At 37.4% G+C, this 12,718-nt stretch overlaps 3 protein-coding genes across 3 annotated transcripts; all 3 read left to right on the plus strand.

Moving 5' to 3' along the window:
• Positions 1–820: 820 nt before the first annotated feature.
• BDB00DRAFT_897073 (uncharacterized protein) lies at positions 821–1,341 on the plus strand (the record flags this gene model as incomplete). The annotated part of the gene is made up of 2 exons (XM_053128519.1): positions 821–974; positions 1,046–1,341. Coding segments are annotated over 2 exons (450 nt in total), but the record flags the coding sequence as incomplete, so codon positions are not given.
• A 21-nt stretch (positions 1,342–1,362) lies between these two features.
• On the plus strand, positions 1,363–1,635 carry BDB00DRAFT_776247 (uncharacterized protein; the record flags this gene model as incomplete). Its single annotated transcript, XM_053120267.1, has 1 exon — positions 1,363–1,635. One exon carries the CDS (start codon positions 1,363–1,365, stop codon positions 1,633–1,635), a length of 273 nt encoding a protein of 90 aa, XP_052972751.1.
• An 8,688-nt stretch (positions 1,636–10,323) lies between these two features.
• BDB00DRAFT_860150 (NUDIX hydrolase domain-like protein) lies at positions 10,324–11,693 on the plus strand. Its single transcript, XM_053125979.1, has 7 exons — positions 10,324–10,355; positions 10,435–10,582; positions 10,691–10,739; positions 10,812–10,873; positions 10,978–11,105; positions 11,202–11,334; positions 11,504–11,693. Exons 2-7 carry the CDS (start codon positions 10,514–10,516, stop codon positions 11,588–11,590), a joined length of 528 nt encoding a protein of 175 aa, XP_052972752.1. The 5' UTR covers positions 10,324–10,355; positions 10,435–10,513; the 3' UTR covers positions 11,591–11,693.
• The last annotated feature ends 1,025 nt before the right edge of the window (positions 11,694–12,718 follow it).

The following is a 12,718-nucleotide window of genomic DNA, read 5'->3' on the forward strand; positions in this document are numbered from 1 at the left end:
CAAGCACGGTTTCATCCTGTGGAAAGGAACAGTGAGGAAAAGATTCAGCAAAGATACGACTGGGTCCAAAAGTGGCAGCAAACTGACCTGGATTTCACAACAAATTGTGTTTTTCTTGATGATGGATCAGCCTTTCACATTAATTTGAAACGGGGTATGGCTTGGTCAAAGAAAGGCACTCCTGCAATAGTTACAGTGCCTACGACGAAAGCAAATGCAACATCGATTCTAGGTGCAATAATATCCGCAAATGGCTTAATTAATGTTAGCTTGCGAGTTCCAAAGCGTATCAAAAAGAGAAAGCTTGGAAGTGCGACTGATGGTTATAGCACAGGGACAGTGACAGGCCATTATCTAAGCTTTGTAAAGGCTACTCTTGACGAGATGGACAAGTATCCCGAAATGAAGGGACATCACCTTGTCATAGATAATGCTCCTATTCACAATTCAGCAGACATTGGTAAGTATATTAATTCACGAGGATACAGATTCGTATATCTTCCTCCATAATATTCTCCTGAATTGAATGCGATTGAGCAGTTCTGGTCAGTTGTCAAAAGTAAGTTAAGCGAAATAAATTTTTGAAAAAGAATCGCTAATGGCTAGGATTAGTGAAGCATGCGATAGCTTGTATTTGAGTGATTTCAAAGGCTTTGTTTCTCATTCTGTCAAATGCTTTGATAAATGTTTAAAACAAGGAAAATTGTGAAGAGTTTTCTTTTTCTTTTTTTTTCTTTTCTTTTTGTACAGGCTGTCGTTTTACTGTGAACCGTATAATGAATGAAACGTCATCAAGTTATCAAAAGTTGATTGATGACATGAAATCTGCTACTCGGATGATCCAACAGAGCCTATGCTCCTTTGTCAAACAAGAATCAACCAAAACCCAGTCAAATTCAGCACGTACGTCAGCAGAAATGTGATTTCGTCGCGTATAATAGAGAATAAAATGGTTCAGGATCACATGGTTCTCAGTAAGATGCACAAATAAATGAAAGCACTGCTGATACTAGATAGTATTAACACTCTTGTTACTTTTATACAGCGAATCAACAACAGGTTGTGCAATTCTTGAATACATGTTTTCTACCTTATGATCCAGGTAACGACCAACTCTATGGAGAGAAAAATGTTACAAATGGCGACATATTTTCAAAAATATTGCAACACACAGAAATATTCAACAACAAGAGTTTCGCGTCTTTTAAAAATTGGTGTTCATCAAAGAAAGTTGACTTTTTGATGTGCAAGCCCAAAAGGAAACGTTATGCCAATAATTCAATGATCTCTGTTCGGTCGCTATACATTCTAAAGGAAGAATATTTTGGTAAGACGGGATGAATATGTGTTCCAAGAATACAAATGCAAAGGATAAATCTTTTTTTTGAAATTTTAGCCGAAATCGTGAAAAGGATTGTTCAATTCCTGACTAGATACCAAGCACAGATTCGAAATTTGAAGAAGCAAGGATTCAAAATACTGGTTTACGCAAGAAAGTCAGAAGGAGGAGATGAAGACCATGAAACACAGATCAAATTATTAAATCTTATGTGTCGACAGTTAAAAGAACGATCGTTGGTCGACCACGTGTTCGTCTCTTATAATTCTCAGGCTAATGATCCATTGGCAGAATAAACAATATTTAATATTTATATTTATAATACAAAAAAAGTTTATTATACTATATTTGATTTTCAATCGATTTAAACAAAATATTAAAGTTTTATTTGTTGTTAGTAATAGTTAGATTACAAATATAACTAATATATAAAAACTTTCTTCTTCTCCTCTCGCTTCAAGTCCTTGTCGAAGACAAGTTCCATGAGCGAAGCTCATCTTTTAATAAAATACTATAAAAGCTGTTTTTTTCAAATAAACATTATTGATACAAATATGATTATTTTAATAGTAAAGCCTCGATACTCTACGCTTTTAGGATCTGTCTTCAACAGAGACTGGAAGGTAGAGAGGAGAGGCAGAGAAGTTCTTCTTTGGATATGACCAGAAGAGATATTTTATTTTGATTTTTAATTTTTTTTTGTATTTTGTATAACATTTTTTTAATATACATATTAAATTCATGTTTTATAAACATATCTAACTCACAGTTAGATTATCACGTAAATTGAATATAGTGAATTAGTAGGTATTCATTTAATATGAGTTATGACCATTTTGATTAAAACTCTGCTGCAATGATTTATTTCTTCAAATATAAAAATTCAATTTTTAATTTTCATAATTTAGAAATGCTAAGATAATTATGAGAAGATATAATGAATAGAATATAATACCATTTATCTTAATTTTATAATTAAAATAGAAATTTTCAAATATAAATCATTATTTTATCAATAGTTAAAATGATATTAGTTTATTTTATATAGACCATTTGAAAAATATGTTATAATATTATTTGTTTTTCTTAAAAAAATATCTAATATATCAATAATAAAAAAATAAACTAATTTATGTTCTTATTAAATGATTTTGTATTAAAATAAGATTTTACTTTTTTATTTAATTACATTTTTAATCAATAAAGATTGTTCTTCTTAACTGAACGAGATATAGAGCAGAAAGATGAACTGCTCACACAGTTATCTATGGAAGGAACTACTCAAGGTAAGAAAATCAGTGTCTCATTGTATCCAAATTTATTGATTGCTTCTTTTTACTAGATTTGCTGGCGTACATTACAAATATGGGTCGCAGTTTGACAGGTTGGGTTGGGTCGGGTCAAGGGTCTGACCCATTGACCTGTGGGTCAAGAAAACACTGACCCGACCTGACCCGTTCAACCCGATGGGTCAAAACTCGGGTTGATGGGTCAAGACTGATTTCAATGTAGTGATGAAGGAAGTGTCGATCAGCCTGAACTTGAGCACTGGAAGTGCAAAACTCCATATATATATAGCTCTCTAAGATGATGGCACACAAATTCCTAGCAGTGCTAGCAACATCTACGTTTTAAGTGATTATTCTTAAAGGTAAAGGGTTCTGTGCCATCACAAAAGAAATTACTTAGGCTCACATGCTTTAAAGAAAGCATAATCTTTAAAGTGTGGTTGAAAATCGACTTCCCTATATGCCCCTTATCCTTTTCCCTTTTCCCTTTTCTTTTCACTTCTTTCTCCTTCCTTCAATTTTCTTTTCTCAATCCCTTTTCTGTTTTTTGTTAAATCGCGTCTCTTACTGCCACCCTCTATTATATATTCTCATTGCACTATTGCTACTTCTTGCCTCCTATCATATATATTGCTCATAGCTGACTTATCCCATACTGTTGAATATAAAGTATAATCCCACAATAAAAAGAATTAAGTACGTTTTATGCTATAGTTCTAAAGCAGACATATTGACAACTAATGATGTTTCCCAATAAGAAGATTGACTACTTAAATATAAGTACCTCATATATATTATATGTATACACGGGTCACGACAGGTCAACGGGTCGGGTCAAGGGTTGGACGGGTCGACCCGCGGGTTAGAAAAGCATCAACCCGACCCATTGACCCGTCCTCAACCCGTGGGTTGGTTTTGACCCACGGGTCAGATTGCGACCCCTATTACAAATACAGAAAAACTTTGCTTGGTAGTATTGGACTACTACGCTGGTTTATCAACCAAGTGCAATGACTTGTACGGATTCTTGACGTAAGCAGATAGTTATGGAACCCTATGAAATCAGAATAGCTCATTAACTGCTTTTTGTAATAGACAACATCCACTGCAAAAAATAAGGGGTATCAATAAGGTATCAAATTTTGATAACTCAGATATTATAACGGATCAACATGGTATCAATAAGGTATCAACATTTTTTTGATACTCCTAGTATCATTAGGGTATCATTAGGGTATCATTAGGGTATCATTAGGGTATCATTATTTGATATCCACTCAATTATTTTACAAGTAGTCAGCTCACTAGTAACTGTCAAAACACTCGGTGCAAAAACAAGCAATCTCACTAATGGTCATCGGTATACTCTCAAACCTTCAGATCTCTTTTCAAAATCGTCCAGCAACATCGACACTTTATATGATGATCAATCTAAATCAACCACAAACCGCCTCTATTTTTTAGTAGTAAAACGTACAGCGAAAGTATTTCTAAGCACTTTATCGAAAAATAATGTAAAGCTTCTCAAGAAAAAGTAAAAAGAAAAAGTAATTTTCATCAAAAATAAAGACCCATGAAGAGGCTGCATCTGGCAATGTCGTCTGCTCAGACCTTCTCTTCTTGATCCACAAGGTGTATACACTACCATCGTGGATACGGTTTTTGTATATGTTAATGATCATGATGTTGACATTTGAGGTATCATAATGTTATTGCTGGTGCCGAATTAGTAATTTGGGACCCGGTTCACATTATTTAAATCTGAGAACGATGAGCGATCAAAACACTCTTTCTTTCCGTTTTATGTTTCTTTCTGATTCTACTTCCCGCTTGCATTTACTCTTGGTTCGCGCCGCCATTGTCCAAAAGGTGAAGCAATCTCAATGAAGTGTGTGCTTATAAGTGATATACTATCAATGCCTTTGTCCATAACCTCATTGACTCACTCTTATATGCACGTTTTATTAAGCAGTGTCAAACTAACACGAATTATTACGTTTGATACTCATCGGCACCTCTTTCATTTCGTACGAAGTATCTTTATGCTCTGGTAAGCCATTTCCTTTCATAACAGTTTGCTGTTTTATACGCTGATTTTGTTGCTAAAAGTAAAAACTACTTGAAACGCCCATCATGTTGCTAACTCCCATGCTCGGCTTCCTTCCGTAGAATTGTGTAACATAGATAGAGATTACGCGTTTCTCGGCGCAAGATGTCCCTTACTACTTCCATACCACCACTGCTTGACTGTCTGCCGGTAATCCCCATTCCATTCATTGGTAAGCGTGATTGTCTCGTCTTGCTCTAACATACCATAATATGCTAATTTCTGACTGTCACTTAATTACTTGGTGCTTCGATAATCATTAAGATCTGTTATCACTAACGACCACAAACTGTAAGATGGCCTTTCATTTTATCTCTGCTATTTCCACTATATATAACTGGTTATCATTATCTTTTAATATCGCTTTTCACTATTGCCCGTCACCTGTCCAGCTCCATTTGAATCTTGCTGTCTAGTATTCTAACCATTATATTTCTATCTCAAGTTGTAATACTAATATGGTGGTAAGTAAAACATGAGAAGTAGTGTATTCTGGAACGCATGGAATCATATAATAGTTACCATATAGTATGTAGTATGTAGTATAGTGCTGTATTATAATATCATATATACGAAATAAACCACCGTTTCCCAATCAAATATTTCTATACCTTTCTTTCTATTGGATATTATGAGATTTATCAGCTTTATAACAGCAATCTCATTGGATATGGCCAGAAACGCCTGTTAATTACTTGCGATTCTATTGGAAGCTATAGTTGTTGATACCATTATGATATCTGAGAAATCAAATGTTGATAACCTAAGAATCAAAAGTTGATATCTAAAAAGTCAAAAGTTAATATCCTAAAAGCCAAAAGTTGATATCCTAAAAGTCAAATGTTGATACCCACATGCATAACTCAGCAATCAAAATTTAATCATCTGGGTATCAACATAGTATCATTATTTTGATACCACCTTTTTTTTGCAGTGATCCAAAGCCAAACCTTGAAAAAGTCATGATTGACACCATGCCAACCAAGAGCGTCATTCATGTATATGAACGAAATCAGCTATTGAATAAGCCAGAAATGTTAAAAAAATTTGAATGTAGGAAGAAGCCACATCAACGATCAAAGTAGGAAAGATTTATTATTGTGTCCAAAATTTGTATGTTTAAATAAAAAAATATGACAAAAATGTATGAATTGTGTTTTCTCTCATCCATTGGCATGATTGTTGTCCTTGTCCTTTTTACAGTCCTTCAGAAAAGCAGGATATTGATGATATCTGAAGGGACTAGCGTAGAGTGATTTAAGTGAGATTAACATAGGCTTTGTTGGATCATCCGAGTAGCAGATTTCGATATTGTTCATGTCATCAATCAACTTTTGATAACTTGATGACGTTTCATTCATTATACGGTTCACAGTAAAATGACAGCCTGCACAAAAAGAAAAGAAAAAAAAGAAAAAGAAAACTCTTCACAATCTCTCCTTGTTTTAAACATTTATCAAAGCATTTGACAGAATGAGAAACAAAGCCTTTGAAATCACTCAAATACAAGCTATCGCATGCTTCACTAATCCTAACCATTAGCGATTCTTTTTCATAAATTTATTTCGCTTAACTTACTTTTGACAACTGACCAGAACTGCTCAATCGCATTCAGTTCAGGAGAATATTATGGAGGAAGATATACGAATCTGTATCCTCGTGAATTGATATACTTACCAATGTCTGCTGAATTGTGAATAGGAGCATTATCTATGACAAGGTAGTGTCCCTTCATTTCGGGATACTTGTCCATCTCGTCAAGAGTAGCCTTTACAAAGCTTAGATAATGGCCTGTCACTGTCCCTGTGCTATAACCATCAGTCGCACTTCCAAGCTTTCTCTTTTTGATACGCTTTGGAACTCGCAAGCTAACATTAATTAAGCCATTTGCGGATATTATTGCACCTAGAATCGATGTTGCATTTGCTTTCGTCATAGGCACTGTAACTATTGCAGGAGTGCCTTTCTTTGACCAAGCCATACCCCGTTTCAAATTAATGTGAAAGGCTGATCCATCATCAAGAAAAACACAATTTGTTGTGAAATCCAGGTCAGTTTGCTGCCACTTTTGGACCCAGTCGTATCTTTGCTGAATCTTTTCCTCACTGTTCCTTTCCACAGGATGAAACCGTGCTTGCTTAATTGACAGATTACACCGAGTTGTCATAAAGTTGTAAACAGTACTACGAGAAACGTTGAGACCTTCAAAGTTTTGTTTCATACTTTCCACCACTTCATTGACAACGGCAGAAGGGTCATCATCAATATAATTTAAAAGAAACTGTTCATGCTCTTCCCCAAGAATACGACGCCGACCTGACTTCTTTTTCTTCTCAAAGATGCTTCAAGGGTCCTCGTAATGACGTTTGACCCATCTCTGTGCTGCTCGGATATGAATACCTAATTGCCTTGCAGCAGCAGAAGCGTTCAAGCATTTGCTGTAAAATAAATGAAAAAATCTAGTCTTGTCTTCATCAGAGTAAACCGTATAGCGTCGCTTGTTGCATAGTTCCATATCAATATCTTCACCATTCCTCTTATCCATAACTGGATGCATTACAGGGTTAGGTCTTTCTGAAGGTTCATTCATTAGGAACTGAGTACGAGAACTTATTGTTTCAATAGCGAATAGCTCCTCATCAACAACAACATCCATCGGCTCAACTCCATTCTCATCAACAACGTGCCCTTGTCCATCTTCATAAAAAAATTGCATACTCATCTTCAATATCTGTAGAATAAATTATAAATAGGATAATTCATGACACGTGAGCACGACTTTATTTTGGATCAATCGACATCATTGTTGAACGCACACTTTTTTGCACGACATTAAACTCAAAATCAGCGACTTTACTTTCTGAAGTGACTGTACAAACCCCAAAATGACGTGACATGTTCTTGTTAAGGCTAGACCAGCACCTTCATTATCGCATACTTTGGCTCAGCAAGAAAAATACTTGTTCTGTTTTCTAAAAACATTCACTACTGCTTTTTTTCGACAGGATCGTTTTAAAATATAAAGACCAGAGAACTGTCATTGCTAACCACAGAAAATGATATAGTCTACTGCGTAAATGCTGGACGACTTTGAAATAAATATTTTTAGTGTCGTCATCATGATAATAACGATTCTCTTTTGTGTATCTGACAGTGATAGATCTCTTATCAAATCCATATATGTATGACAAGTAGTACAGTAACAGCAGCAACGGTATAGTAACACGTCGGATGAGACGCACACATACCATCAAGGACGTACACGACGATGGACCCTAGCACTACCGCTCCCGTGCCCGTTCGAGTATAGAAGTGCTCACAAAACTGAACGAATCAGGTTGAAATATGCAGTTGGGCATGAGCCTCTCCCTTTCTCTTCAACATTGGTGGATTTATACCGATAGCGACGTGGACATGAATTCTGTTATTGCGCACGTTCCTTCCATTCTTTCTTTTCATCTTCCAAGATTATCCCCATTCGAAGAAAACAGGCTCTCCTCAACCTTTAGTCGATCAGTCGATCATCTTCTTTTTCCTTCACGTGCCAGTACATAATAGTCAATCACGCTGTTTGGTTTTGCACCATAATGGTTATCTTGACAAGCAGGCACCTCCTCTCCTTAATTTTGTCATCCTTTGCATTCCTTGTTAGAGGATTAGAGTTGTATGGAATATGTATGTACAGTATGGTATATGTTTGAGAGAGTTTGGGGTTCTAGTTGTTGGCTGTTGTATAACTTCCATCGTCTTCTTTTTGCTCTCACAGAAAGCAAGGAATAGGAGGCTTTCTCTTTCAGTAAGCACGCAGATTATTATTCTTCTCTCACAATTCTCTTCTTTCATATTGTTTTAAACGATGTGTATCGTTGATAATTCCAGACTAATGATTTATTATTGCTCAAATTCTTTCCACCGTCTATTATAAGCTCGGATTATGTATGTAATGTAAAGTATATTCAATATCATCATCAAAGGGGGGGTGCACCCGAGCTCTATCAACAAGTCGCTAGTGATTGGTATACCGTCATGTGACGACCCCACCCATCACCGCCCCCCGGTTCTATGCTTCCTGCTTCTGTCAAACAGCGGCATATAATGCGGACCTGACGTGCTGTTGATATCATTTTTAATGGTGATGACTGTATCCCAAACATAAATTGGAAAGTAGTGCACGCACAGCCCACATACATTACACATTCGCTCAGACCATTTGCTAATCATGCGCAGCGACGGACGACGAGTATTAAGATTATGATTTTACCGATGGTTCCTAAATGAAATCTCTCTTTTTTGAAAGTATGCTGTACATTAATGTAGTAGTGCGTATAGTACTATACAAGTGCAGAAAACAAAAGAAGTATAACTGATGTGGTCATGAAGAATGTACACAAACAAAATGGCTGGCCGCACATGTCAAACACGCAGAATCAACAGCAACAACATGGCTACTAAATACCGCTGTTGCTGCCACTGCTATTGTTGTTGTCATAGGTCTTATAGTAAGCGCAAAATCTACAAACATCACCAAGTCAAAAGAAAACGCTACATAGTAGCTCCATTAGAATCCCCGGTATACGACCCCGATCCGACGTTCCCCGCATTTTGTTGCTAAGTTCTCTAACACGACAAACAACAATAATGCAGGCTGTACTTTCCTCGTAAGAAAATGCGCTGTTTGTCGGCTTGATAGAGGAAGAGAAGATGCGGGGTTTGGGCCGGCGTGGGAGTCGCACTGTGTGAGTGAACATGTATAAAGATAAGCGATACGATGATGATGCCATACGCAATTGATAGGCGCTTTGTTTGTTCCATCACCAATGCTTCTTTCCGGACCATTCAAACTTAAATGTGACTCCATCTCAAGGTATAGTGTATACCAACAGCAAAATGATGAATGCATGATTACGGCGCCGTTGTTGTTGTTGTTGCCCCTTTTTTCATCATTGTCAAAGATTTAGATTATGCATCTGTTCTTCTTCTGCTGCTACCATGCGATGAAATGTAGCAGCAATATCTACTTTGTTATTACAGAACAGAGATAGAAGACGGCGGTTTCCCCACAGAATGGTATATGAATATTTTGTTTAAGATGGATCGGGTATTGTGCATGCTTTTAAAACACACAACAAACAACATTCAATCTTTTTCGAGTAATTACATGTAGTCTGAACATCAGAAAGTATAAGTCGCTGTCATCGGCAAGAATAAGCATTATTTCCCTGACATGATCAAATGCTATTATTACTTTGGACGGTTTCCTAATATTTACTGGGCTGCTGCCCGTAATATGGTACACCGTCGTAAGTTGTACTGACTATCATAATAATTCGAGACTCCCTCTTTTCATATTAGACGTATGCAGCTCCCTGTTACTTTATGCAGCACCATCTCGCTTTATGCATAAAATGCTGTGTGGAATTCTCTTTTATAACCAGAGAGTGTGTGGATTGGTCGGTCAGCATGATGACTCAACAACTACAAGCAGGATGATGAGCAGACAGAGATAGACGTACAGAGAGAGAGGGAGATGTCAGTACCATGTAATTCACTACACAATCCCGGGTATCTCCATTCGTTTCCTTTGGCTTGTTTCTCAAAGCTGCGTTTCGTAACAACAAGGGTAGTTTCTATGCAACAAGCAACGATACATCCACTGTGTACCTAGTCTTAAAAAATTGTACTGAGCTCTCTTTAACAAGGCCGGCTCGGCAGGACCAACTCCGAAGCTACTACACTACTCCTCGCTTCTTATCGTTCGTAAAAAAGCTAGCTGTCAAAATGGCCATTGTTATAGAGAAAAAGAAACCATTGACACTGGTGATGACATTTGACGAAAAGAATCGCAAGGTATGTGTGTACATACGTGTATACTTTGTTTTTGATTGTGCAGGAATCGTTGCATAAAGTAGTGTTTCGCGCGTTTAAAACAGTTGTGTACCCTCTGTCAAAATTAAGGTCCTTCTCGGAATGAAGAAACGTGGTTTTGGTGCCAACAAATTCAACGGTAGGTATATATATATATGAATTGCAGAAGCCCGTCTGAATCTCGCGATTGATTACTCAACTATTGAAAAAGGTTTCGGCGGCAAGCTTGAGCCCGGGGAAACAGTTGTGCAAGCCGCGCATAGAGAACTCGAGGTTCGTGTCATTTTCTTCTGAGAAGGAGCAGGAGGAGGAAGTGAAGAGATACACGCAACCATGGTGATTTATAAAAGATACTTATATAATTGGGTCGGTAATAGGAAGAAGCCATGATCTGTGCCCTGAACATGAATAAAATCGGCATCAACCTCTTTACGTTTGAAAATGACCCAGTCGCGTTAGAAGTACACGTGTTCCGAAGTACTGAATACCAAGGCACACCTACAGAGTAAATAAGCTTATTGTGCTCTTTCGACTGGGGCCGATATACATGATGTATATCTACTGCAGAAGGAGTTTCTATTAACAATGAACTTAATTATAGAACGGAGGAAATGCGACCTGAATGGTTTTCGTATGACGATATCCCATTTGACACAATGTGGGCAGATGACCGATTATGGTTCCCGTACCTGTTGCAAGGTCAGCATTTTCTCGGCGAGTTCCATTTTTCAAAGGTACCCCATCTGTTTATTTCTTTTTCGATATGTTATACACACTGTACATATGCACATCGTCATCTCCACGTGTGTCATGTATTCTAGACATACATTCTATTCCGACATATTCCATCATCTCACATCATCCAAACACATCACACTTTGTATGTATGTACGATAACGTTAGGATCAAAAACGGATTATGGAACAGGATCTTCGTGCGGTGTCTCAGGTTCCTGACGAGTATGACCTTTCACAGCGTAAACTAGCATAATAATCATACATATTCTTCTCTGTTTGTACTATATCCTCCTTCATCTTTCTCTGCCACACTCGCTGAAAAAGATGCGGCTTTTCATACAAGCTTTTGGTTTAGCTACTTATTGTGATTGACTTTTTCTTTACTTATTATTTGGAGGTGTATATGGTTACTTGGAGATAAGCGCGTGAGGAGTGTATAGGAGCCTGAATATCCATCATGTGAGTTAGAAAGAAAAGTGCGGGGACATCATCATACTGCAACGACTCAGCGGCGATAATGAGAGCGGTCGCGACTGATAAAAGACGGCGTACACGAGGGAAAAACGGGGATGGTGGACTGGCCCTTGCTCCCTTACCCCACCCCGTCACACTCTCTTTAGAGTAGCAGTATTATAATAGTGCGCCAGGACACTGTTCTATGTGGTTCCACCAAGTATGGTCCTTCATGTTTCTCTTTTCAACAATATATTCAATTACGCACAGAGAAGAATTTAAAGGCTGAAGGTATCACACAGACCGTTAGCTTTGGGCCGCTGATATTCTTCCTCTTTCACTAATTGATTCTTTCACTACATAGTTCCCCTTCACTTTAGTTAAACAAAGGATATGTAAACTTATGGTAGTATGTTAAAGGTATATAACATAACGATTGCATATTACTGTGGTATACAACGCAGCCTTTATCAGCTGCGAGAAATCACTTTGTATCATATAACAGGGCTATATTCAGGCGGAATACATAGTATCATCATTTTTGGAAAGTAAAATGTAGGCGCTCTGATAAGAACCATCCTGAAGAAAATCAATCGTGTGGAAGAAAACACCATCCAGTACTCTCGAGGCCGAGGCCGGTCATGGTCTAATTTTTGATAGGGTCTAAAAATGAAGACAGAAAGGAAGGTGGAATCATGTTGGCCAATCAGATGGCAGGGTGGGGAAGGTAAGCAAAAGGATGCCATTAATTTATGCAGCTTTACAGAGAACTGCTTGTTGGTAACTTTTACGCATACAAGATCTCATTGTATTGTAACCAGCACCCATGCATAACGAAATGTTACGCTGTTGTGTTTAAACAAACATTGAGAAAAACACGCTGTACGTTTCAGTAATGCTAAACGTATCTGCCCAACTCCTTCATAAG

Source organism: Zychaea mexicana, assembly GCF_025766255.1.
Source record: "Zychaea mexicana strain RSA 1403 chromosome Unknown BDB00scaffold_183, whole genome shotgun sequence".
NCBI lineage: Eukaryota > Fungi > Mucoromycota > Mucoromycetes > Mucorales > Lichtheimiaceae > Zychaea > Zychaea mexicana.